General features: G+C 47.1%; 2 protein-coding genes across 4 annotated transcripts in view; both read left to right on the plus strand.

Annotated features, from left to right (window-relative positions):
- rcor1 (REST corepressor 1) overlaps window positions 1-7,363 on the plus strand; it is a 41,204-nt gene extending 33,841 nt beyond the window's left edge. The window contains exons 9-13 of one of the 2 annotated variants that reach the window (XM_088926061.1): window positions 219-422; window positions 1,712-1,789; window positions 2,399-2,456; window positions 2,607-2,842; window positions 3,759-7,363. In XM_088926061.1, coding sequence (XP_088782187.1) covers window positions 219-422; window positions 1,712-1,789; window positions 2,399-2,456; window positions 2,607-2,842; window positions 3,759-3,800 — 618 coding nt within the window. In that variant the 3' untranslated portion in view covers window positions 3,801-7,363. Of the gene's footprint in view, window positions 1-218; window positions 477-1,711; window positions 1,790-2,398; window positions 2,457-2,606; window positions 2,843-3,758 lie in introns of both variants that reach the window. The other variant, XM_088926062.1, reaches the window with a different exon arrangement.
- Window positions 7,364-9,983: 2,620 nt separating this feature from the next.
- The window catches only part of traf3 (TNF receptor-associated factor 3), a 37,067-nt gene continuing 19,798 nt past the window's right edge, over window positions 9,984-27,252 (plus strand). Inside the window, exon 1 of one of the 2 annotated variants that reach the window (XM_088926000.1) lies at window positions 9,984-10,359. Coding sequence is in view for 1 of the 2 variants with exons in the window: in XM_088926001.1 (XP_088782127.1) it covers window positions 26,522-26,650 (129 nt within the window). In the remaining variant the exon portion in view is untranslated. Of the gene's footprint in view, window positions 10,360-26,513; window positions 26,651-27,252 lie in introns of those variants that run through there. The other variant, XM_088926001.1, reaches the window with a different exon arrangement.

Raw genomic sequence — 27,252 nt, forward strand, 5'->3', positions numbered from 1 at the left:
TGGCACTCGGTCTTGAGCATGTCCCGAGACCCCGTTGTTCTGTAAATTAAAAAAAAAAGTGGGAAAACATCCCACTGCAGTTCATAAAATGGCTTCATTTGCTTTGAGAGCTGGAGACACTGAAGTGTGGGTTAGATCTGTTGGGGGGAAGGGTGTCTTTATTTTCTCGCCCGGCCTCTGTCCTAACGCCTGCTCCTCTGCTTGCTGTGCCCCTGCAGCAGGGCAGCCCCGTGGAGAAGCCGGTGCAGGTGAAGAAGGAGCCGCAGGTCACCCCGGGCAAACACCTGCACAGGGCCAAGAAGAAGCCCCCCAAGGGCATGCACCTGTGCCACACGGACGTGCAGGCCATGTCCGGCAGCACCACGGCGGCCGTCAGCGTGCTGCGCCAGCTGGACATGGAGCTCGTGTCCATCAAGCGGCAGGTCAGCCCCCAGCTCGCGCACGGTGGGGCGGCAGCAGGGCTGGGAGCCCCTAGGGTGGGTGTGGGTGTGGGGGGTGGGGAGGCGGGTGGCTGGGTGGGACATGCACCAGGCAGGTGGGTGGTTGGGCAGTTCTAGGGTGCAAAGGCAGCACTGGCGCTCAAACTGGTGTGACGGGAATGCCAGTAGATTTGAGCCGCTTCTGTTATAAAGCTATAGTTGTGCTCCTGAAAGACACTGCATTCCAGAAAACCATGCAGTGGGATCCACTGGTTCAGTGGGAGTTAAGGGGTTAAAGGGTGGAGAGTTCGGATTCACACTGCTATAGTAATTGCTCACATCATAACGTCACATCGTTTGAGTGTATTGCTTCTACATACATTCAAGCTAATAATGTGCATTGGAGATAACTTCAAACAGTAATCTAATAAAATAAGGCATCGGTATTTACATCGCTAAGCAAGGAGGAATTCTGCAGTGGAGGATAGGCAAGAACATTTTTTGTAAGAAGCTTTATTAGTACGCACAGATAAGCCTAGTAGTGTGAGTATCGCGTTCATTTGTTTCTCACATATTGCTTTATAACGTCAAGCTTTTGTTCAAGAGTATTTTTCTCTTTTTACTGGCACCACACACACCAGCAGACCGCCTCACAACCTGGACTATATATGCGTTTCCAAAGAATGAGAATGTAGTAGCTGAGCAAAGCCTTCCAAGGGAGGCTCATGTAGTAGCATGAGCAAAGATGCACAACACTGATGCGTGTGCAGGTTGGACAGACTGAAGGCAATGTGAGAGAACACGCCAGCATCCTGAGTGTGTGTCACTACACTGGGGCGAGTCACACGAGTGTATTTACTCAACATGTGTGACTACTGCTGGCATACTTGAGCATGCTCCTGCACAGTGGACAAATCATTCCCCCATAAATCAGTCACTTTATAGCCAATTTTGCATTATAGCAGAAATGAGTGTAATTTCCTCATTACGTGATGGACATCTTTGCAAGCAAGGCACGGAACTGCAGTTTTTTCTTTTTTTAACTGAGCTGAGTGCAAAATCTTTCCTGTGCATCACGATCAAATGAAATCTGCTTTCAGTAAGAGAATACTTAGGTTGAGACCTGTCTGTAATACTAGTGGGAGAGAGGGGTCAATTTAAGAAAAGTTAGAAGAAATGTACATGTTTTTGTGATGGGTGCATCTTTGGCCTTATTTGCAGTTTGAAAATACCCAGCTCTGCTTTGGCCCAAGTAGTGGAAATGTTGCAAATTTGTGAACCTTTCTCTGCAGATCCAGAGCATTAAACAGACCAACAGTGTTCTGAAGGAGAAGCTGGAGTCTGGAGTGGACGAGTACAGGCTGCCGGAGGTATGGTATGCTGCAGTTTCCCATCATGCACAGCCCTGCGAGGGTGAAATGAGCTGCTCTGAGACCCTGTACTGTGTGCTTGCAAGCCCAAACTGGAGAAGACAAATGGCTGGGCCTCGTACCATAGTTCTCCGTGTCGGGCTGTCTGGCATCAAGAGCAAGCAGTAGCAGCAGGGTCATTTGAATGCAGCTGGGCTCTGAGGCAGTTTTCCCAACCTTGCTTCTGCGTCTTGACTTGCATCTTGCTTCTGCTTCCACCTCTGACTTAACAAAAAACCAGGACAGAAGTATCTGTAAAAGCAGATCAGTTGGTTAGAACTTCATACTACCCCTTTTCCACCCAAAAATGGTGCAAAATAGACTTAATCCTATATTGACTTTTTTGTGGTTGCAGCAAGTTTTTTGTTTTATCTGTTACTGTAATCGCTCTAACAGTACACAGTCCTTTACTCTGTGCCCACAGTGCCGTACAGACTTGCAAGGTAACCTGACTGTTAACTGCATGACTCTCCCTTTTCCTTTTTGATGATGCACTCGCTGGATTGGTGTGCTCGGTCCTGTGGCCTTAGACCCATGCAGTCCTGCATTAACCCGCACCTTCTCTCTCAGGTGGCTCAGAAATTCAATGCTCGCTGGACGACGGAGGAGCAGCTCCTGGCTGTGCAAGGTATTGTCTTAGCAACCCCTATAAACGATCTACTGTTTTCAAAACTTGTTTGGATGCGGTCAGACTTCAGATGCCTGCACTAGATCTGCAAGTGAGTGAGGGCGCGCGTTAAAGAGCTGCTTTTTGTCTGACCTTCTGACCCTCCCCCAGCGATCAGAAAGTACGGGCGTGACTTCCAGGCCATCTCCGATGTCATCGGCAACAAGTCGGTGGTGCAGGTGAAGAACTTCTTCGTGAATTACCGGCGGCGCTTCAACCTGGACGAGGTCCTGCAGGAGTGGGAGGCGGAGCACGGGGACAAGGAGGCCAACGGCAGTGAGGGCGAGAAGATGGACACCTCGCCCGACGCCTGCGCCACCAAGCTGCCCCCCGAGGAGCAGGAGGAGGTAGCACCCCCCCCCCCCCCCCCGAAGCCTCAGGGCTTCCCAGCGCTGTGATAGGATCCCCCTCCAAATCAAAAATACGCTCAGCTTTTCTACATTTTCACTCCACAGGCTGCAGTTTGTTAAACCCATATGGGCAATGAGTCTGTAATATTCCAATAACTTCTAAACAGTACAGCTCTCAGGCCTCTTGTCTGTACAAAGCCATGGTGCTGTAGAGAAGGAATGATGGGCTTATTGCAGGACTTTCTTACCACATTAAAGCCATTAAAAGAACTTCATATTTATACAGAAAAAACATTGCATCACCTACTAGGGAATTGCCCTTACTAGCCTAGGGGTTTGGGGCCTTGGGCTAGTGAGATAGAAGCACATGGTCCAGACTGTGGAAACAGCATATGACTAACTTCTTCTATGAACTTGGCTTCATGAATTTGAGGTATTGTGACTTCCCAGAATGTAAGGCTTGATCATTAAGCACAAAGATTCTGGTTTTGGGAGACGAGTTTCTGTATCAGCCAGATGTTTAGCTTCAGTGCAACGTGGTTCATGGTGGGTAAAGATAGCGATGCTGCTCTGTAAAAAAAAAAATGCCGCCATGTTTCTCTCACTGCTGCACTGTTGCAAAGCGTCACAGAGCTCCGTGGGAGAGCATCCCCTCTCTCTGCCCTTAAACATGCTGGATCTCTGTGGTGCTGCGTTCCAAACCTGCACCCTGTGAGCTGTCTCCCTAGCCTTGCTCTTTGTTAGGGTGCAGAAAAACAGTTCGGTGGAGCAGCCCTCAGAAATGATGCACACGTACAAAGCCATAAGCAGCAGGCAGATTTCCAGTCTCGCAGGTCCCGATGTGAGAAGGGATTTCCTGCCGCGGTGTCTGCCGCTCGCCCCCGGCACCTGACGAGCCCGCCTTGTTTTGCAGGTCTGTCCAGTTCTGGATGTACGATACCCCTCGGCGTCGTGAGGCCAGGAGCAGCGGGGGGCCCCCGGGGGAAGCTGCCCTGAGCTCCCTCTCTCCGTTCAGTTCCTGTTCCGAAGGCCAGGCCGTCAGGGCGCGGAGGGCAGACCCGCCCGCTGACCCCACCCTCCGCCTGGGGCTCCCCCTCTGGACCAGCCGCTGTCGCCAAATAAAAACCAAAACCACAACGGCGAGTCAAGAAGACGGGGATCGCGCAGGCGTGCGTCCTCGCTGTCGTTTCCGTGCCGGCCGGCTTTCCTTTCATCCTTCCAGCTGCCCCCCCCCCCCCCGGACTTCCTACCGTGCAGTTGCGGTGTCCGCATCGGTCTCCCAGCAGCTGCCCTGCTGCCACTCCGTCTTCAACCTCATCTCGCACGCTTCTCTCCCCAAACCCGCGACGAGCAGGGCAGACGCCCCAGGACAGGGCTCCGGAGAGGAGGAACTCGGGGCGCCGCTCCCGGGTTTCGGGGGTTTCCGCTGTCTTCCGCCCGGAGCAGAGGGCGGGAGACCCCGGGCTGCCTCTCGTGTCCCCCACCCCCCCGTGCGCGCACACTCCCGGATCGGGGACGGGAGCGCGGGCGTCGCAGCCCGGCGAGCCCTGGCGGAGTTCCTGTGCTCTTTCCTGGCCCTCCTGCGACGAGGCCGGGGGCGGGGGCGCAGGAGCAGGGCGGTGGGGAGTCCCAGGAAGTCCTGGGGGACACGGGGAGAGCGCTGCAGCTCTGGGAGGGCTGTTTAAGGGGAGGGGTTCCTTTCCTGTTCCCGGGAAGTTGAAAATGATGTGAAACGACCACCAGGGCAGGGGGAAGGGGCGGTGGAGTGTCCCGGAGGAACATCCCTGACGTTATCATCCGTGCTGCGCTTCTCCCTGTTACTTTCACTGGATGCCCGCTCTGATCCTGTTGCTCGGACACTTTATCCTTTTCTATATTTTTTTTTAAAAAAAAACTGATTCTTACTGGTTCCACTCACCTTACAGACTGCTGATTTTTTTTTTCCAAAAGCGTGGCTGTCACTGTACTAGTAACAATATTATTCTATATATTTTTGTTTAACTTTGATATTTTATTAAATAATGTGAATGCCATATTTGTATAATATTGGAAATGGGATTTTTTAAAGCATTCTGTATAATTTATTGCATACATATACAATAGTGTAATCAAAGCCTAGCTCAGAGTATACCTTATAGCCTAAAGGAATTAGGGGACAAATTATTGCCTTTTTATTTTTTTTATTCCATTAATATTTTATTTAAACCTTTTCTGTATAGTTCTTTAATTTAGCTCTTCCATGTGCATTTTTTCTAAAACGTTACTTGAAAGTTGGCATTAAAAGTCAGAGGGACCTGGACTGACGAGGAGATTAGAGCTTGCTGGAGGCAGCACGCAACACTTAATGCCCCGTTGCACAGGCTTGTGTGACACGTTGACTCCTGGACTTTCATTAGGTCCATTGTCTGCCCATCTTTACGAAGGTTCGGTCAACCTTTTTCTGTATGACTTTCTTTAGGAGGCCAAGTGGTCTTCACAGTTACTCTTCAGTTCGGGTGTCCTTCTTGTTGAAAGTGGATTGAGTAGTTTCGAGCTGTTGCCCCCTGGTGGACACGGGTTGCTTCACATCCCACGGGCCTCCGGTCTGTGAAATCATCAGTTACAGCACCACTAGGTGGGTCTGTTAGGGGCAAGCGTTTTGCTATGTGTTTTTTTTTCTCCTATTCCCTGATACAAGAGTAGGATACAATGGTGTAGCTTATAAGATCCCAAGAGCGCGCTAGGAACTTAGAATTAAACTCTCTTCATGGCATTAAATGCTTCTCTCAGTGGTAAAACCACAGGCCTGACTGACTGTCTGGAAATCCTTGACAAGTTCCGCTCTGCACGAAACCAGCTTTAGTACAGTTAGTGCTGTTTTTTTTTATCTCCTCACCATGACGACCTTGCTCTCGGAGCGTCTTCAGAAACCGAAAGGGATGGACAGGGACTTGAATGGAAACCTGGCGCCCGCGTGCCAGTCCTGCGGCAGTTCAGGGGGGGCGTGAAGGGTTAGCGTGGCTCTCGGAGGGCTTGCGGGGAAGAGAGCTCATTTTTGGGTGGTTCGGTTTTCTTCTTGCGTGGACCAGTCCTCCAGCACTGAGCGGTCATGCCCTTCTCATATTGTGGGCTTTCAAAATCCCCATTAACTTCCATTCACACTGAACTATTACATAGAATTATGTATGGGCAGGATTTTTTAAGAGCTTTATTCTTAAGTTACCCAGGCAGTTCTAACAGCTTGATTGCTGTTTCCAGAGGCCTCAGGCTTGATTGCAGGCAGGCAGGCCCACGCTGAAGGGCTGTGGAGTAGCAGGGGCGGGTGTGGAGACTGCAGCGGAAGGACACAGTAGTGGCTGTGGCTGGCATTGCCCTTGCAGAGAGAGCGGCTGTTGGTACGATGGCCTTTCCGAGCTGCACCGACGAGGTCTGCCCTCCAAACGTGCGCATTGAGATCCAAAGTGCGCTCTGTCCTCCTGTGCCGAGTGGCCTAGTCAGCAGGCGGTGTGGTCCTGGTCCCACTTCCGTTCTGCCGTGGTGTGTTTGCAGCGAGTGCTCATCTTGTGTTGGGAGAGACCGATGGCCAGACTTGTTGCTCAGCTGAGAGGGGGCTAGAGCCTGTCTGATCTCCTCCGGACTCTTGAAAGAAGATGGCTCAGCAAAACTAAGCTAGGAGAAGAATAGCTGAAACTAGTCCGCGATGGACAGTGACAACCATCACCATTAAACCCCCTTTGAAACAGACCCTTACTGATAAACTGCTACCTTCTCCATTTATTTAGATGCACCTGGTCTTTGCAGCTTCTGACAGGATTGGGGTGGAACTTTGCACTCTATAGCCAGTTGTTTAAATGCAAACACCTGCTGTTTTTTTATCCCATGTTTAGTGGATTGTGCGAGTTGATCAAATACCTCCTGTTGCCTTAACATTTCTCAAACAGTGCACATGTTGCACATCATGGACAGTTTTATTTCCATTATAAAATGCAGTAGCAGAACTGCAGCATTAAGGCTGGATGTACTTCTGCTTCTAAGTTTGCAAATGAATGCAGGAGTAACTCCAACAGTGCATCACATTTATTTGTACGCGTGTACTCTGCAGGGTTTTTTTCCCATATAATTTGTTGTGTTAAGTGAAGCTTGCCCCTATAGTAAATTGGAAAGGTTTGCGTTTTGAAGGGAATTGTTGGTGTTCTTCAGCTTAGTTTCATTGAAGGTTTATGTAACAATCCTGTATTCATATACCGGCTCAGAGCTGGCAGTCTGTCCTTTTGAAGCCATGAAATTTGACTTAAATGCAGCACATTTGAAGCACAGTTCATTTTACATAAGGAAAGCCCGGTCTATGCATGCTGTTGTGTGAGAATGAGTGTTTACATTTCTATGCTTCTGGAATTTATAGAGTTAAGTGTCTGGTTAGATAGTTTTAAACATATTTGAACTTCCTCTTAAGGTTTAATATGTAATTGTCATTTGTTTCAATTTTTTTGGAAAAGCTATATTAAAACTGTTTTGAAATAAATGAGAAATGACCTATAACCTTGCATGAAGGAATGTTTTTTTTTTGTAGTTGGTTGTGATAACCTCCTTTGTTTCATTTCTTCCTTGGTTCTGCAGAAATTCCACAGATTGTGGGATGAAAACGACGAGGCTTTGTCATTGTTTTCTGAAACTAGCGTTGATTCCACGCTGAAAAGCGGAAAGAAAGGGACGCTGGGTCTCGACCGCCTCATCTGCGATTCTGCTTTCTACTTGAACCACCGTGAGATGAACATCTGCGTGTTCCTTTGCAGCAAACCAATCAAGTTTGACCAAGAGACCCCGACACCAGCGAACGTGCACACCATCATTCAGACCCTGGCAGTTCCAGGACCTCGAACCCAGGTCCCAGAGTACCACAGTCTTTCCTGCTTTACATATGCAGCGCTTTTAGTGATCACTGAATACAAGATCAGCAAGCAGGACCACATCGCCAGGAATGACAGCTGTCTTCAGGGACCAGGGCTGCTGGTCTGAGTGGAAGTTCAGGGTGCGAGTCTTTCTTCCAGAGCACCTTCTCTCTGCTCCCGGAGGGTCACAGAATCGTCTTGTTTTCTGGTCTCTTGCCCTCCTGTTCTGGGTCCGTCTTCCCAATGTGCGCCGCCCTGCAGTTTAAAAATAGCTCTTCCACTTTTGTTTTTGTCTGGGGCTGAGGGATGAAGAGGCAGTGGGCTTCCAACCCAGAGCCGTTTAAATGTGCTGCAAACATGGCAATTACTGGTTTGCTTCAGAAGGCGATGCGGCTTAACTTCTGAAGCCATGTATTTTAAAAAAAATAAACACAATAACATTGCCTTAGACAATGTTAAAAATATGTGCTGAGTTGAAGTATTTTGGAGGAAATTCATGTCAAGCATGTAGGGGCTTTCCTACACTATGCACCAGACAGACTGAACAAAGGAAATTCTCTACAGGATCTTTTAAAAGTGCTGAGCTGCTCTATAAAGAAGGACTTCAAAGGCCTTTATTCAATATCCTTTTCTTGCAGGTACCCTGAACTAAGACCATACCTATGTAAGCTTCCCTGTTGTTGCTTTAAAATTATTTTGCCACTATCTCAATATTGAGTTGACCTTTGAAGACCTTCGTGCGGTAGCTGGACACGAAGTGTTTTTTTTCCCACATCAATATAGTGAGCATGTGCTCAATCATAAGTTTTTCACATGATATTACCCTACATTAAAAAGTTTTACAGCTATTTAAAATATAATAAACGTTTCTTTCAGGCTAGAGTCATAGCCTTACGGGCATTCATAAACGCATCGAGTTATCATCCCGTAAAATATCCAGAAATGTGGGAGCGATCATGGGCTGGTTGCTTTCTCTATTATCTGTGACTTGGTATCAGTCGTTTTAGTGTTTTTTTCTGCCTGGGTGGGCTTCTTTAATTGTTGATCTGGAATGACATAACATCAGAGAAATTTGTTTGAGTTGGTAAGTAAATGCAATACATGAACCGTAACCCTCCACACGCGGTAAATGATGGGACTCGCTTCACGAGAAAAGCCTAAAAAACAAAACGAGGAAGATTTGTGTGTTTCGACGCAGCCAGTTTGTGGAAATTAGCTGGATTTTACTTTTTTCTTAAATAGGTACTCGTGAACAGCATCACGTTATCATACAAATACGTTCTCTTCATGTGTTTAGGGGAGCAGATCACCAGATAGAGGGTTGTCTTTAATATACTCAACTTTGCATTAAAAAATTAAAACGCCAGGGTACGGCGGTTCATGTTTACGGGCCTAAGCACCGCTTTCAGGAGTCGGCACAGGCGGCCTGACTACTCGTCTCTGCATTTTCAGCGCTAATCCAGAGCCGTGCCCGCGTCTCTGTAAGAGCTGACTCACTTTTTTTTGCGGGCTGGAAGGACCCGCTTCTTGCGTGCACACCGCGCTCGGCGCAGCTTGTCCGAAAGGCGAAGGGGCAGGGACACGAGGGGACTACTGAAACTGCAGGTAGTCCGGTTTTTTTTTTTTGGCCGTCCGCAGGGAAGAGCGTAGCCCCTCCAGCCGCTGCACCGTAAACCCAAGTAAGTGTGGTTATAAATGACCGTCTAAAGAGCCGTGTTTCTAATGAACGCCCCGGAACAGTTTTTCAAACGGTGTCCGGCATTTGGCAACCACAGTAGACGTTCGGCTGACCCTTGTGGCTGAGCCGTGGGGTAATGTCAAAGATTATGGGATTTCTGTGCTCAGAAGCCGTTTCGGATCGGGTGATTTGACGTCTACACTGATGGGATAAAATGGGTTAGTTTCAAGCGTTGTATAGGGCTTCCGGCTAAATTAATACACAATATACAGCCAGCTGTTAATTCGCAGCGAACATCCCAGCAGGTCTGCCAAAAAGAAGAAAAAAAAATGTTTCCAACAGCCTGCACCGTCCGGGATACTGTAGCTTCATAACACGCGAGCGAAAATTAAAATACGTTACAATGTACGTATACGTGCTCCAGAGCTACAGGTCAAAGCCTGTTCATTTGAACCTGTGCAACAGTCCTCCAGATTGTTGTTGTTTTTTTTTTAGTGAGGGTTATACTATCTAATAAAAAGTAGTAGCGAGGGGGGGGGGGGAGAAAAGAGTCCAGTGAAATGCGATGGGCGGGTTCAAACTGACACATGCCTTTTTTTTTTTCATGACGGGGATTTCCAGAGGAAGTCAGACGGTGGGGCTTTCCAGCAGACTGAGCGCTGACAACACAGCCACGGAGATGCGCCGCTGCTGCGTTCAATATGGGGGATTTTTTTTCTGTTTGTGCAATGTCTTCACTCTGCTGTCACACACACGTCCAACAATGGCACCGATGAATCAGTCCCGTCCGGCAGCGTCTTTAAAATAGAAGACTCTAGTTTCCTTTTGATTTGACCGTTGTGTGTGTGTGTTTTTTTTAAAAGAAAAGACTGCACATAACGTTTAACCGGGACTCGTTATATAAAAAAATTAAAGATTGGTCACAGAAAAGCAGTATCGAGAAGGACGACGTCAACGATCTCTTATATGTAAGTAATCACATCGATGTTTTTTTTTGAAGTTTCTGTCATAATTCTTCGCCAATATTTAAGACGTCGGTTTGTTTAAAGTACCTGATTTGGTCTGAATGTCACTATCCCATCCATTTTAAAAATGAACCATGTGTGGCGGTCAGCTTTTTAAAGGGACAGTCTCACTGTAACAGAAGCCTGTCTGAGCATTTGATACATTGTATTTTTTTCAGTTTGCGTGATGAAAATGGCCTCCTGCAATGTACTTTTAACCTTCTTTTAATCAGTTTTATTTCTTATAAGCGTACTGCGTGATTTAGTGCTGTTTTTGAACGAATCGCGAGTTACCGACTGTCCCCCTTAAGATCTGACTTCACAGTATCTCATTCATTAATTGCAGGGAGTTGGTTGTTATGAATTGTTTCGGTATATGTTAGGTAGTTTTCATCTGGGGGATCACTCAATATCGATTAAAAAATGGTGTCTAACTATCATGTTGCATCCGTAAATTGTAACAGGGTAAGAAATATAGTACATGGATAAACAGACCATTTTAAGTTTCTTACATAAAAATGCTTTATTATTATGAACTTTCTGTTCCAGACAGTGGCTGTAAGAGATTTATATGGGGAGCAGTGCCATTTTCTGACTCGCAGAGGAACAAGCTGAGGTTAATTTCATGCTGAAAAGTAGAAAGAAGCAAAGCATTTCAGCTGGAAAGTGTTCTTCAGGAGGGAAGCCAAATTGTTGTTTTTCTTCTACTTTTTGCCTTGGAATTAACCTCTGCGAGGCTAAAACCAATTCAGAGAAAATAAACAAACCATTGGCCTTTGAAGGTTTTGGAAACAGAAAAAACCCAAGATATTGTGATTTTAGAATGAGTGGCGGGGAAGCACTGACATTTTCACACAAAGCGCCGTCTGTTTCAGTCTCCGTCTCGGCTGCCTGCTGATTGATGGAGCACAGGACTGGTGTCTCCCATTACGCCACTTCACTTGTCCACAGACCGCGGTTTGAGTGAGGGGTCCACCGGGGGGCTCCCCAGGGACATGCAGGCGAGGGCTCTTGGTGTGCAGCGAGTGGGCCGGGCCGGGCCGGGCTACAGTGACCTCGGGCTCAGCTGTCCCCTGCACAGCTGTGCCAGCTGGGTTTAGATGCAGGATGGAGTTTACCAGGCCCCTTATATTGTGGTCTGCTCCCGGCATGCACACCAGCGATGAAACCCGTCCAGTTAAGAGCTGAAGTAGTTCAGCCTGGTCATCTAGAGCTTATTCAGCCAGTCAAATACAGAAGACTGTGGCCTTGCAGAAGGCCGTGCTCCCAGGTGGGGCTGAGCACGCAGCAGTGCTCCGAAATGCAAGAGCTGGGCTTTCCTGCGATGCCTGAAACTTCCTTAGGAAAGTTGTGCCCGCTGTGCTTTCTAGAGTCCTTCAAGTGCACATCAATGGTCCTTTAATTGCTATTTAGCCTGGACGCCTCCAGGTGTGTGGACTGTAACATGCTCTATTGTATAGCTATTGTATTATATAGCTATTGTATAGAGTGTCACCAACTGAGTAGCAGCCCCCTGGACGCTGCAAGAGTCCCTCTCCTTCGGGTGCTTCTGTCCTGAAAGAGACGGATATAGGGGGCTCAGAACCCCGAAAAACCTGCTTCCATTTGTTCTGTGTGCTTTGATCAGGAAAGTCCCCCATCTTTTCTTTAATCTCCGTCGACGGTACCTTTGCATATTTGAAGAAGCTTAAAGAAGAGTGGCCCCAGAGGACATACCCACCATTCACTGGCTCTTGTGTGCTCTGCTGCAGAAGGGACCCAACTCCCTCACCCGTCCGCTCTGTTTTTTAAGAATGTTCCACCCCTGGCTCCGTTCCCACACTCTTTCAGCCTTGCTGTCACAGGGGAAGTACAGGACCTTTGGGCTCTTGATGGAGCTGCTGCTGCTGATGCTCCTCCTGAGCTGGGAGGTATTCCCCTTCTCCAAATGAAAGCAAAACTCCCTGCGCCGAGCAGAGACAGGCTGCAGAGCAGCACATCATAAATAAGTGGCAAGTTAAAACTAGATAAAAGCCACCTCGTAATGAGTCGCAGTTAAATCCTCTGGGACAAGTTGCAACAGTAAGTAGACATCTAAATTATTGCCCTGTCTACGCACCCACAGACACACACATATTGCACGTTATGAAATTCTTTCTGTGCTTGCAGTGGAAGGTTTAGATTTTCATAGGGCCCACTTCTTGCCAAGACGGCAAGGAATTTGAGTGTAGATATCCAGCAGAAAGTGTGGGATTACACGGGGCGTTTGGACCAAAGCGCGGCTGTATGTCTGGTTGGGAACCGTTCCTTCTGATCGAGTGAAAACTGTAAGAGCACTGTCTCCATGGTTTGGGTCTGGTGCCTCCCTGACGTGGAAGTATACAGTGTGGTTTGCTTTGACTGACAGTGGACGTGTGGATCTCTCCGGGGGCTCGACACACATGAGCACACGTCCTGAGTGTCAGAGCTTTCCTTTCGTTGGCGGGTAGCTGTTTAGATGTTACAGGTTATTTTGATTAAATCACTGGTTTTGAAGATCTTCTCATCATTAATTACGGTCTAATTGCAACAGCAATCTGAACAAGAGCATATAGGGGCCAAAGACGAGCTTTTTCACGGCATGGGGTCTCTTTTGTGGCTTTTATAATTCCTCTCGGTCTAGAATATGATCTAGAGGTAAGTAAAGTGGCAGGGGAGTTATATTACTCCTGAACAGAATATACGGCAACTGATAGATAAAGGAAGGGATGATGGCCAATGTACTGTTGCAGGACTGTGTAATAATTTCTCTGTTCAGCCTTTATCTATTCTTCGTAGATTAAATTCTATACCGAGGGGTATTATAAAAGCAACAAAAGAGGACTAGACCCCCTGTTGTGAAAAAACTTGTCTTTGGCCCCTGTCTTTGCAATCTGAATGTGAAATGGCTTTACTCTGAGAGAGCTGCTTTAACGGAGCTGGTACATGCAATATCACCTCATTTGTTTCTTCCCATGTGGCCTTATAAATTTGGGATGTCTGCAGGAGTACATTCGCCGAAAGCGGAAACTTCGTTTTGAGCGCTAACCTGGGAGATCCTGGTGTGGGGAGAGTAGCTCGCATCCTAGAAGTGTGTTTTCTTGCAGCTGCCTGCCCTCTTCTGCACCTGCGAGAATGTGGCCATGCACATGATGTAGCCTGGTGCTGCTGTATCTGTTGATAATTAAACCCGCGCAGCTCGTAAAGCATGTATCACTGGTGTGGACAGTTTCAAAAGGTCAAGAACCTCGTATAAGTTTATCGGGGGACGGTTGATCAGTTATCATGCATTTTCTTTGTTCCTCCAGGGAAAGAAAATGTACTAAAATGTAAAAGTGGTGAAGTCTAGTCCACTTGAGTGTTGGGCCCTGAGGTATATTAGTACGCAGTCTTTTCCAGCTGATGGCTGGGTTGATCAGCCATGTGGTCCTTGTTCAGGGGACACTGTATAAAGCAGTTTACAGCCAGTTGCAGGAAGTGCGGTGATCATGGCCCGTATCAGTTCTGTGCCACAGTCGACCACTTGGTGAGGTCTCACAGCGAATTTGACATCAGACTGTGGGCCCTGTAAACTGGAGGAGGGCAGGAAAAGGGATGATGTGGCGACGTGGGTCAGTGAAAAAGTCCCCTGGATCCCACAGAGCCTTGGCCCCAGGAGATGTCAGCCCACCTCATTCATTGAGCTGAATCAAACACAGGCCAGGCCTCTGGGAAGACGCCCTGCTGACATGCTGATACAGGCCCTGTTGAGGTCTTCATGAAGGACAGTCAGAACGCAGCAGATGACAAGACAGCCATGTCTACTCTGTCCTCTCAAAACTGGATATGTGACTGGTGCCACTTCTTGGCATGCCTGACTAGTGCAGTGGCACAGTTATGTGGAGTTTTTGCAGGAAGCTGTTGCACTGGTACCCTTTACAGTGCAGTTTCTCATCTCAGCCATATCGCCCGTGCAGAAGGGCCGCGCAGAGTCAGGAATGGCTGAGCTTAACTGTGGCTCCCTCAGCTGATCACGGATATGAAAGAAACATTTTAACCGTAGAGTTAATGTGTTGTGTGGTTTCAAAATGAAGTATTTCCAGAGATCTTTTGAAGCGAGGAGTTCAGATTAGGAAGAATATTGCTGGAACAACTGCACCTCTTCTCCCAGACCCACAGTGGAAAATGAAATGCAGGTATGGAAACTGTGCGATTCTCGAGTTTGTTCTTACTTCTCAGACCATGGTAGTGATTGGAAACTGTCCGATTCTGGTAAATGCTAGCTAGCCTGTTGAGGTATTTCTGACAAAGGCTGGAAACCTGATGTAAGGTGGACTGTAATCGAGCTGCAAACTAGAGCAGCGCTTGGCTAGCGTCTCTGGATGAATTCTGTCGGGAGTCTGGATGAATGGTACTGCTGGAGTTTTCTTCCACATAAACGGCACCCCTCTGCAATGTGGCATGGCACCTTACAGCAGTGCTGGTAGGTGTCACTCCAGCGCAGGGAGAGGAGGGAGCGGGGGAGGCGCTAGACCAGGTCTACTGAGGGGGGTCCACTGAACAAACATGGCCTTTAGGCTGTAAAGCTGAATGTCGCAGCCTTGGAGAGGGAGGGGGGTCAGAAGATGCCTCTGGGAAGAGAGGGCAAAGTCCGCCCGAGCACAGTTAGTCCAGACATGAGTGTTTACCTCCTGTCCCCCTTTGTCAAATCTCAGCTTCTGAGGCTGGTGTCTGGAGAAAAGGGTGTTTGCGCTATAAAGAGGCCTGTGGTTCTCATGGGCGAAGTCCGCCCACGGGGCTGGTGTGTGTTCTCTTCCTGGCGACCTTGACCTTGACCCTGTCATTCCGAGACATTCGCGGCCCTTGGAGCTGTCAACCCCCTGCCCTTGACATCGCTCGTGAGCAGCGCTGCACAGACTCCCGGAGCTGCCATTCCAAGATAAGTTGCCTTTACGGAATACAGCTCATGCACAGGATATGGTCGACCATTCCGACTACTGTGGGAGGTTTCACTGCTGTTCCAGGGATTTAAAAAAAAAAATGCTTATCACACCAAGTTTTAAAGTCTAAATTTAAATCGCAGATGTCTCTAAAAAGCAAAAATCGCTTTCATTGCCTGCCCAAGCCGCCATTAAAATCCCCAGTTTTTGTAACAGACTCGTACGATTGCAAGAGATTAAACATGGCGGTGTCTCACACTGCAAGCCTGTTCCCAGGAAGTTAGAGTCTGTGGTGGCTTTGTCCAGGCTAGTCAGCTCTTGGACGGAACGGGCTGATAGAATGGGATGGACAATTCTAATTCCCAGGTGCTATCTCCAGGGAAGCTCCACAGGGAGGGTTAAGTATTGGAAGCATGTTGTTTAACTTGTTTGTCAGAGTATTCTATCGGAGACCCACAAAAGTTGCTCTATAGCAGGGGGGTGAATGGCGGCTTGCAGATTCTGGTTACGAGCAGGTGATGGGTCATGTAAAGAAGATACTGAATGCTGGTTTCCTGTCCTTCTGAAAGTTTGGCTAGGTGATGAGGTGAGTGAGGCTCTCCCAGCTCTCCGGTCTGTCAGGTCTGTGTTGCCGTGGTTAGCCGACAGCTTCAGCCGAGCGGTCCATTCTGTGGAGAATGAATGAAGAGAATTGACATAGCTGTTTTATCCACACACCTGACTGATGAAATAACAGCGTGCAAAGGAAACATGAAAAAAAACTCCCAGGTTCAGGTGGAAAATTTGTTTGTGCAATTATTCTACCCCTGGTGTGGTAAAAGACAGGAAGGATGTCATACTGTATTTCACACACCGAACAGTGGTAATAACTAGATAACCTAATAACTAGAACGTGTTAATTCCATCTGAGAGCGGAACATGGCCTACAGCTTCTGAACAAGAGCAATGTTCCGTGAGGTTCTTCACAGCCGCAGTCTGAGTAAAATGAAAATTGCTCTCATACAGTAGTCCGTCACCTACTTTGTCCCCGGAGCCCGCATGAAATCTGTTTTTTTTTTTGCAACCCAATTACTGGTTTGTTTGAAATGTAAAAAAATAAGTTATATTCTTGTGTGTGAATCTCGAGCTGGTTATTGAACTGTAGTTCGGTCTGTTTTCCTGAGTTGGGCCTAATTCATGTTTGTTTGCCTGATTTCTCGCTGGCTCACAGCTCTTTATGCAAAGCAGGTGTAAAGCAGGTGTAAAGCAGGTGTAAAGCAGGTGTAAAGCAGGTGTAACGGTGTTAGGATGTATTCTTCTCCCTCTTGGCTGTATTGAGGACTTTTTGGGTACTATAGAGTCCTACACAGTCCTGAACCTCACATTATTTTAGCATCCTTTGCAATCATGAAGTTGATTTGTTCTCAGAATCTGTGCACAACAGGTGTAATGAACGCGATCAGCGTTCACCTCTTTGTTAATAAAGGAGAAATATTTTGGATCGTTTCACATGTGCCTTTAAACCACCTTCCTTCAGCTTGTGCTGTGCGAAGCTCAGTCTCCACGTGTCTGTGGCCACAGCATTGCAGAGCAAGGGAGAGACGCCTCATCACGCGAAACCTTGTCACACCTGGGTGTTGTCCTTACCGTAATCTCAGAGCATACGTTCTGATGCGCAGATTTCCCGTTACAATTGTTTGTCTTCGCTTTGTAAGCGTAAACATGTTCCTTTGGAAAAAAAAGTGTAGCGTTAAATTCTGTGCACTTAGCTGCACCCAACATCAGTATCCTGTGATCTTTCTGTCACACTCGGCAGATGCAGGTGCTGCCCTTTGGACTAAGAGGTCACAAGTTCTTGAAGAAATCTGGATCCTCTCTTTCCCACCCCAGCAGCTGTGTCAGAGCGTTTAGCGTAAGTAGATGCTCATTCAAGTTCCTCAGCACTTTACAGTGTGACTGAAGGTGTGAAGAATTCTGTTTGCTGTGCCCATAGCTGCTTGTGTAGGATCTGGCAGTAGATCCTGTGATGTACCGTGATGGTGGAGAAATTCGTGAGCTGGAGTTTTATTATTTGTATTCTAATAAGAGCCGCAGTGTCTTGGAACAGCAGTAAGGGTATGTGTAGATACTGTACGAGCAACAAGCAATGCTTTCTTAGAAAGGTAAGTGCCCTGTTCCTAATGGACTGCACTGTTCCTCCCATATCGCCAATGTTCCAGAGAAAGGCTTGGATGCATCTTATACTGGAAGGAAATCACTTCACTTTTCCCCAACCAGCACCGACTGCAAAAGGCAAAATGCACCCTGTCTTAATTTATCTCTGGCTATGTTATTTTTCGTGCGCTTCAACAAGAAATAGATTAACAAAAATGATTTTTTCTCATGTGAAAATTCTTACTTTTTAAAACCTGAAGATACAGTATTAAACAGGTAATACGGTAAGAGATTTATGAAAATCACGTGCTTTTACTTGTCTTGTTTTACTTTTCAGACTTCAGACGGTGTGGTCTGAAGCTGGGATTTTGTAAGACATAAGCAAAAGCAATTAACTGTAACAGTTTCTCAACTGCATTGCCTCAGATTTAAATGCACACACAGGAAACATTCAGCCATAGAATAATTTAAAATGGGTTAATTAAAAGCTCGGAGTTTTGCTTTTTAAAGCATGCACATAATATACAGTAAATGTACCATAATTTAAAAAAGCTAATACAATCAAATCAATTCTTTATGCATTTGACCAGAATCCTCAGGACCTGGTAAAGACTCACTGTTGCACTTTTACACATTTGTAGGTTTGCAGCTCAGGGCTGTACAGATAAAATAACATCCGTTACAGAGACGCAGTCCATGGGAATCCCCTGATTCTGAGTGCACAGAGAGGCTTAAAGGTACCAGTATTTACAGACGACACAGCAGTTTATCATGCTAATCTACGGGGATTTGCATTTTGGTAAAATGCTGTCGGTGTTGGTAGGCACCTGTGCCATCCTGTCACACACAAACCCAAGGAACTGCGGATGACTGGGGTGTACGTGTTCTGTTTTGAACACCCCTGCACACACTGCTGCCTGGTTTTTCTTTTTCACCCAAAAAAAAAGGCACAAGTAGGGTTGTTCAGGGAGAATAACAAGGGCAAAACCATTTGGGTTGGGATCTGCAAAGCTGTGCTAGTTTGTGTCTTGCTAAAGGCCGTGGACTCCTTCAGTCCAGACACTGGACTGTGGCGACAGGCTGTGGATGGCTCTCAGTCCACAAGGCAGAATTGCCTTCTACATGTGTATATCCTGGCTACCAAGCATGTGCAGCTAGCCACACCGCCTCTGTTGTTGGCCATGCTCGTCTAAGAGACTTCGCGGTGGGTGAACGGACGCCCCTTTCCTTCTGTGGCACCGTCCTGGGAATTGGATATCCTGAAGGAGAACGTCAGCGCAAGGCGTCAAAGGGAGAGAGAGAATTCCTTTTCTGCCCCTGAGTCATTAACATTTTTTTCGTTTTAAGTCAGTAGGAAGGGGAGTTGCAGTCCCTTGTTTAGTCTGGGCCATAGCTCTGTGCTTGAGCGAGTACTGTAAAGACAAAGTGATGTGTCATGGTATTTCCAGGTCCTGTGGCAGTACAGGGTGTGTTCCTCTGAGCAGCTCTGCGAGAGTGATATTTTGTCATGCGCAACGTTGCAAGCGGAGGGGCTGTCAGCCCCTGGTCGGTTCGAACACCGCTGCCTCCCTATCTCCCTCTGAGGCGGAAACTCCTAACTATCCTCACGAGCGGTCTGAAGCAGATGTCTGCCCGTGCTCCTGATAGTAGTCAGCAGCGCTGGTTTTATTAAAGGGTACGGCTTCCCATAAAACAACAAGCCCCTCCACCTGTATCGGTGTCGAGATCAGCGCTAGGACTGGGTTATTGGTCCCAGAGCTGCGCAGTGCTATTGAAAGTTAAGTACAGGCCAGGAAAACCTGGACCAGGGTTGTGCAATTATCTGTGTGTCATTGTACCACTGCACTAAGAGGGAAATTTAAAACAACAGCCATGATGAAAGAAAGTGCAGGTATTCCTCAATATTATGCCCTTTCCTAGTCCCACACTGCATTTTGCCTCACCAGTGGTGGACTAGCAGTGGAGTGTTGCACACTGTTTAGCTGAGCTGCCCCTCCAGCCTCTGCTGGCCCAAAACCTGAAGGAAATACCGCAGGACGTCACGAGAGGAGTTTTCTGTCTTTTATTTCCTTCACCTGGGGGGGGTTGTTTATACTTCCTGAATTTCTTACAGAAAAAAAAAGAAACGGCTTTGTTGTTCTCCTGACTCGGGATCACAGCTGATTAATTTTACTTCTCATAAAAACTTTCATTCCTGGAATCCATCGCTTCACATAGGCTTCCTAGTGTGTCATCTAAAAAAAAAAACACAGCAGAAAGCATTTAATCAGTGATTGACTTTTATCTGTCTTCTGATTAAAAATCAGAGCTAGTTGGCATAGAGAACGATTTCTAGACTTAATTTCAGACAAACCAAGGATTCTGCTGGACGGCGGGACTGGAAGTAACATTTTTACCATTTGCAAACGAGTACAAAATGTCTCTTTATTCGGGGCGTGCTGTTACTTAGTGTTTGCATTCTATAGGCAAAATATGGGGTATGAGCCATCCCAGATAGCCAGCCTGTGTAAACAACTGGATTATTGTATTACGGTAAACCCTCAGTTTTTTATTTATCTAATCAAATCTGCTAAAGGGAAATTCTGTTTGTAAAGAAAGAAATAACCGACTTTGCACCAATAGTAAAACAAGGTCAAATAAACTTTTCAAAAAGGTTTTAAAACTCAGGGATATCAATGGTGCCCTATAGGAGTATGTCCATTGCTGTTTGTGTTTGGTACGGACTTTATACGGTCTGTTAATGACACATGAACTAAAGAGCTTGTGCTTTTAGGACAAAAGGATGGAGGAACAATTGTCATTAACTGTGTCGATTGCACTTGTAAAAAGAGTCAAAAGATCCATAATGCACATGTTGTATATAGTGTTTATATATACTTTTCATATAATATTGTGTTTGGGGGCTGAAAAAAAAATAATTCGTGATTTAACGGGCAATGAACATCCACCCCCCCCCCGTTAATCCATTAAGCCGAGGCTTTACTGTATTTCTCCCTCAATAGCTTTGACTTCACACATGGCTGAAGGTAGGCTGGGGGGGGGGTCGGGGTCTTTTGTCATTCTGGCGACGTGCACGCGAGGGGCGGAGGTGACTCAGCGTTGCGGGTGATGGTGAGGGAGTGGCAGAAAAGGGGGGATAGACCAGGCCTGCCAGGGTCTGCGAAACGTCGTGGAGTTACAGAGGTCACTATTCCAGGGCAAGGGGGGTTACCTGTCATTCGCAGAAGTCACCCGCGCCCCTGAAGTGGCCACTCGCTAACTCTTCCGCTCTTGTCCTGCTCTTGTTGACGTCTGGCGTTGCCGCGGCTGTTAAACTTGGCCTCGGAATCCAGGTCTCCATGGCGACGAGCCTGGAAACCACACACACTCATATTATAAGGAGAAAAATGATTCTGCACTCTGGGGTTTTTTTTTTTTTCAGCCTCTGAAAATACGAAGTAAACCAAAACTCTGGAAAACATCGTAAAATCAAGAGCTCTTGACATGAGTGATGTTTTTTTGGAATTACTGCAAGCGCTGTTACAGCATGTAGTAGGAACACCAGGCTGAATTATTATACTAAGCTAATGACAACAAAGTTTTGTTTAACAGGTACACTGTTTCACAGTTGTGGCAGGAGTTTGGTTGGTTTCCTATAGAGCCATATAAGGGTTAATTGGTTGCTAGAGAACCACCAAACTCCCCCCATAAGGACAACTGCCCAGTTACATACACCTAATTAACAACAGCTTCAAAGTGTCCATAAGCCCTGATACAGGGGTGCAGAAATTTGGTGGATATAATAAACAGAGCTTTATGTAGGATTCTAAGAACATAAGTACAGCTAAAAATGAAAGCCGGCCATTCTAACCCATTTGATGGTAGTCAATTACATTCAGCCATTTTGTGAGAAAAGCTTGGGTATTGGCCTTGTAACATGGCTGTGTAGCTTGTTCCATACTCCCACAACCCCTTACATGAAAGAAGTGCTTCCTGTGCTCTGTCTTCCACGGGCATTTTCCAAATTTCCATTTGTGTTGTCTGAATTGCCACTGTATGTTTGTGGCACCTTTTTTATTTCACTCCTTGCCTGTTATTTCACATTGTATTCCAACAGCGTAGATTGAGCGTTTGAGGGTGCTTTACAAGCACCTCCACGAAGGTGTGATCTGCCTTGCAGAGCTGTGGGAGGCAGGAATATCCTTTGGGGTGTTACTGGGATCTAGGAAGACCGTTTAATGGGAAGAGCTGAGTCCCCCTTTTTCTTAACTTTAGTAACTGCGATATGGCCTGGCTGCCAAGGTAACCACCAAAAGGTAGAACTTCTTCCTGTCTTGTCAGTGAAGTGTGTCATGGTTTCTTTCTGGAGGGAAACTGAAATGAGGTAAGCAGAACAGTCAGCACTGCAGGAAACTTTTTTTCTGCTCTTGTTTTGTTTTCTTATTCAGTGATCTGAAAAAGGGAGTCTTGATGTCTTCCGAGTTCTTTATGAATGACAGTGCACATATCCCGAAATCTAGAACTGTACAGAGTAGAATGAGACATTGAAAAATAACTTTTTGTGAAGAGGAAGGTAATTTAAATTTAAGGTGTTTTTTTTTAAAAGCTGCTAACTGTATTAATAAGGAAAATCAAGCTGAAGATAACTCTGCATGTGCTTTGCTACTGCTGACTCACCTGTAGGCTCTAATCAGGACACACCACTGCACTTGAAATACTCCTTAAATGCGATTAAGTGTTTTTGAAATGAAAGGCTTCTGAGTGCTGACATGCTACTCTTCCCAGCACGTTTACAGTCTAACTGTTTGATTTCTCGAGGAGAAAAGGAGCTTTAACTTGTGTAACACCTCACAGGTTCCTACAGGCTTGTATGTCACCGGTAAATTACATTCAACCTCAGCCAAGCTGTGAAACTTGGATACCTCTGTGACTTTAGATCTCTATAATTCTGGCATATATCCATATTTTATGGATAAAGAAATTGAGCACCAGGAGAATAGTAGTGGTTGGATGCAACGCAAAAAAGCTTTGGAAATACAGGCGCTAATTGTTCTTTCCCATGGAGATTGTACACGCACACACAAAGCCTTTGGAAAGCTGCCTCCCCGTGAAAGGGACTGCTGGCTTTGTAGTGTCCCGTAGATCTCTCTTCCCCGTCTGCATTGTATCTCTGGGGTCTCGGGGGCTAAACCCTACAGCGCCTCTTGCATCTTCTGCACGGATCGCCGCGCCGCGGTCCCCGTCTTGCGGGCGCGCGCTTCCCGCCGAGCCCGCGGCGCTCTCCTGCCTCGCGCACGTGCACAAGCGGTTCAGTCTGCCGCCTGTGGGCCGCAGCCGCAGGAGCCAGCGCCAAGTTCTCCTCGGTGCTGGTATTCCCCCTGCCTGCCTGCCAGGGATCCTGGAGCCCAGCCAGGAAGCCTTTCTTTTTCTTTTTCTTTTTTTTTCAAGTTTGCTGTAGCGGCTTAATCTCTTGGTTTTGTGGTTTTCCCATATACTGCACTTGCAGCGCAACGGCAGAAAGGTAACCGGTGCACTTTGTTGAACTCGGGGGAACAAGCCGGAGGGCCGAGGGTCTGTTCTCGTTTGTGTTTTCCCAATGAGAAGTGGAAAGACTCCGGGGGGCTCTCGACAGCGTGGCTGAGCTGAAGGTGAAGGACAAAATGCCTGCCCTTTGACTGGCCGCTGCTAACCCACCCTGTTACCCCCTGGTACAAGAACGCCACTTGCCATCTGTGTGCCCTGAGTGGAAATTGGACTAATTACTTGATCTCTTGGCTTCTGTTTACCCCTGAGTGTTTAACGACTAAAGGAGCGAAGATAACTAGAAATCCTGTGGGATCATGCTGCCACTGACCCACAACATTGCCAGGCCTGGTCCACATTCCAGTTGCTCTTCATTTCCGGTTACTTCATACAGACCCTACATTTAATAGTGGTGTGCTTGACTAAAGTTTGTCATCCTTCTCAGTGGCTGGAGAGGTGCAAGCTTTAAACTGCGTATGAAAAAAAAGAGAAAGCTCTAGCAGTTCAGGGCTACAAACAATAGGATTGATTAATCAGTTCAATCAAGTAGGTGGGGGGTTTGAAACGAAACCCATAATGACACATTTAGACATTAAAAGAGTTTCTCTTTTTCCAAAAAAGGAATGCGGAATTGCGTGTTGTCTCCACACTCCCAGAGAGCCCTCTGTCCCTCCCACTTTCCCCCCGCTCGGATCTGGGCGCCTCAGGGAGCATCGTGCCTGCAAGTGCACAGGAGACTTCAGAGGCTGAGGTGTGCCCAGAGCTCTGAGCCCTGGTCCACCTTATCCCACCCTACCCTCAGCGGGAATCGCAGTTGGCTAGTAATCTGACCCCGGCTTAAACCCCTGATCCTAAAGTCCAGCCCCTTGGAAGGCCCTGGAGATCTTTCCTGAGTTTCATTTGAAGCTCCCTTGTGACGCGTTCATCGGGATCAGAAACCAACAGACCCTGGGTTGCCGGGACAGTGAGAGCCCTTTTCCTTCCTTGATCTCTTGCTCTGTTGTTACACTAGCCACTGGAACAAACAAAGTTGGTACATACTGTACCAACTTCTACACCGCCACGAGTCCGTTGTCATTCTGATGAGGTAAATTACTGATGGGCGGTCCGTTGCCCTGCTCACTGTAGAGAACCCCCCCCAACAGGTCTGTGCCTTCTGCAAGACGTCCACGTGCTGATATATCTTTCTTTCAGAATTTTGTTCGGCGTTTGATGATCGTAGTGGTTTGCGATTCGGGGCGTGATTCTCATCTGCGCTCCCCTCCTGAGCCCTGAGAGAAGCGGAGATAGGGATGTATAATTCCATGGAATTTGCACGGGGTTGGGTTCATGCTAAATCAACCGAGGGAATGGGAATGGAATTAACTGAATAATCGGATGTTTCTGCTACAGCGGGGGGGGGTGGTGAGCTTGTTGGGCCAGTTTTTTTTATTTTGGTTATCTTGGCAAAAGCTTTCAGGGACTTTACCAGAAAGGCTTGCTTATTTACATTCAGTGATTATCGTCTTGAGATGCGTGACCCAGGCAGGGTTTGGGGAAACCTCCCTTCTCTTTCATTTTGATCCTGTTCCTGGAGGGCAAAAGGTCGTAATGCAAAATGGCAGGAAAAAGTGGCGTTCTTACTCTCTTTTTTTGCTTTTCTTAAAAAAAAACACCTTTTTGGTCCTTTTGAAAATAATTTGCATACACTTGTGCGCGTTCTGAGAACGAGTTACGAAGGCTGTTCTGAAATGAGTAGGAGCCCAGGGATTCTTGGGGTGTTGCATCAGCCAGGCCCGAGTTTGCACATGGCTTCTCTGAAGGCGTCGGAGTGCTTTTCTTCTGGAAGAGGGGGGGGAAAAACAACAACAACAAAACAGCGGTGTCAGTTGTGTGTTGAAAGAGAAACCCGAACAACCTTTTCTCTTTCAAACCCCTTTCTGGAAAACGAAAGGGCAGGAGTCCCGCTGAAGGTCCTGTCCTGGTAACAGCGAACGGAGTCGACGTTTTACTGTATGGAGCAAAAGTGAAAAAACATAACCGGCCGAAACAAGAGCTGATCCGAGCCATCGGGGGAATATTGGAAGCAAATGTCAGCCAGATCAGTGCTGAAACGCAGCTGCAGAGACACCTGTCTAATTCTGGGGGCTTTCTGATGCTGCATGTGGTCTGGTATTTATTAATGTGACTTCAGTCTTGTGTGTTACTCTTGTTCATTTCAGGAGGCTGCTCTGTTCCTTTATGAGGCAGCTAAGGGATGTGGGAGGGACGGGGGCGTGTTGTGTACATGTACTTCCTGTAAAATGTCCTCGGCACTACTGGAGTGTGTGGAATAAAGGACGCTCTAGGTTTAATGCAGGAGGGAAACCTTGAGATTAGTGAAATTGAAAGCACAGTGCGCCTGCCCAGCCTGGAGATCCCTTTTTCTGTTATTGCTTGGAAACCACCTTTTCACCATTCCCGGCTCTCTTTGGGGCTTTTCATGGAAACGCACCCCTTTTCCATGAAAGATATTACAGAATTCAATTCTCCTACAATATGTCAGCAGTAACTAAATTCTGTCTGTTACAGAGCTGTACTGGATTGCTTTTGGACAGGTGCAAAGGTGTGATTGCAGGGTAGGACCAGTGCAACTGCCCTGTGCAGTATTGACTACTGACTGTGATTACTAATTAACACAGTGTTTGGGAGCCTCGTTTATATACTGGGCAATCATATCTCTGCCCTTCTGCCCTTGTAGTAAGACGCGTACATTAAAAGAAACTGTTGGCACACAACAGGTAGAGGACCTGACTGCTTGGAATCTCAATATTGACAGATATTCCTTCCATACTGTAAGGAGTCTTAATAGCATAGACTGAGCTTTGCTATCTGGTCTGTTTCAGGGATTGTTTAGTTGTTTTTGGAGGTTGAGAGGGGGACTTTGTTTAAGTGGGTATTTTTACACACACGAATAGATTGATATGAGAAAAGGGCAATAGTCTGGAGTCGGGGTTGTACTTGAACTGAATCATTTGAAAGTTCCTGTGCAAAAACCCAGGCGGTCTTTTCTGTAAAGAGAAATCGTGCGTTCCGTCAAACTGCAGATGGACATTCCTATTCCTGCCGCGCTCAGGCCACAGCGAGCAGCCGTAGTGTCAACAGCGAGGCAACTTCTCCCTTTAGGTGGAATTTTTTCTGCTATGCGCTGTGCAGAAAATTAGGGACTTTCCTCAGCAGTGAGATAAAAGTGGATGGAGACCTGATCCAGGACCACATTTAGCATGTGGAGCTGCAGGAGCACAGCACAGTGAGAGCTACTGGAGGAGATTTCTGTCTGAAGGTTGCCGACCTGGGCTGGAATTAAAACAAAAAAACAGGCGCACAGATAAAGATCCGACCTTCTGTTGTTGAAGTCAACATTTCAAGGTCTCCTGCCCACCTGCCTCTTTGATTTGCTCTCCACCACAAGCAAAGCCTCATCACAGAAATAGAAATATCTTTGACAAAAGAGAAGAAGGAGCAGGAGACGGGGTTCAATGACCGGCTCAACTTAGTCCTGGGAGAAATGCAAAAGTGTGGTGAACCGACAGTCAGTTGAGGATCTGGGAGCTAAAATGGAGTCAAGCAGAAGAGCGTACTGGACCGCGGGAATGTCTGTGCAGGGCTCTCTGGAGCCCGTTGGTCCATCAGACAGTGTGGCGCGTGCCCAGGCTGGGCAGGACACCCTGCAGACTGGGCTGGGGGTGAGTTTCTCAAAGTACCGCAGGCTTGTTCTGTGCCCCCTGGGTGCTCTTTGTCCTCTGGCCCAGGCAAGGCACTTCTTCCGGGTGATGTACTGTCAAGAGTGAGATTCACTGCCTGCCCTGCGGATAATGGTGTTTGTGCAATTCAGTGGATGCCAACGCATTTTGTTTCCCTTTGTGGAATCATTATTGTGCTGTTTTTAGAAGAGACATAAAACCCTAGTTCTCTAATACAGATTTCATAGTTTAGTTGCAGCAGCTAATGGAGGAAACAGCACTGAGGTGGCGTTATGGGGAGGCCTGTGGGGTACAGGACACCATGTGCATTGTGAACCCCTGCCTGTGGATCAGATGAAGTTTGACGTATCCACAGGTCTGTGCCCTGTAGTGTGACTGTGGGAATAATGGGACCAGACACCTGAGCGAGATCAGGGCTTGCACTCCCGTGCAAATAAAAAAAAAATCGGGCGAGACTGATTAGCTCTTTTGAGGGCCCATGTAGAGTCCAGTAGGCTCCCTACAGAGTGTACAAAAATGAATTTCCTAACTGTTATCTTTCTGCTGGCACTTCTGTTCACTATACTTTTGTTCATTTGGAAGAC

The sequence above is a fragment of the Atractosteus spatula genome, chromosome 9 (genome assembly GCF_055471065.1).
Source record: "Atractosteus spatula isolate fAtrSpa1 chromosome 9, fAtrSpa1.hap1, whole genome shotgun sequence".
Lineage (NCBI taxonomy): Eukaryota > Metazoa > Chordata > Actinopteri > Semionotiformes > Lepisosteidae > Atractosteus > Atractosteus spatula.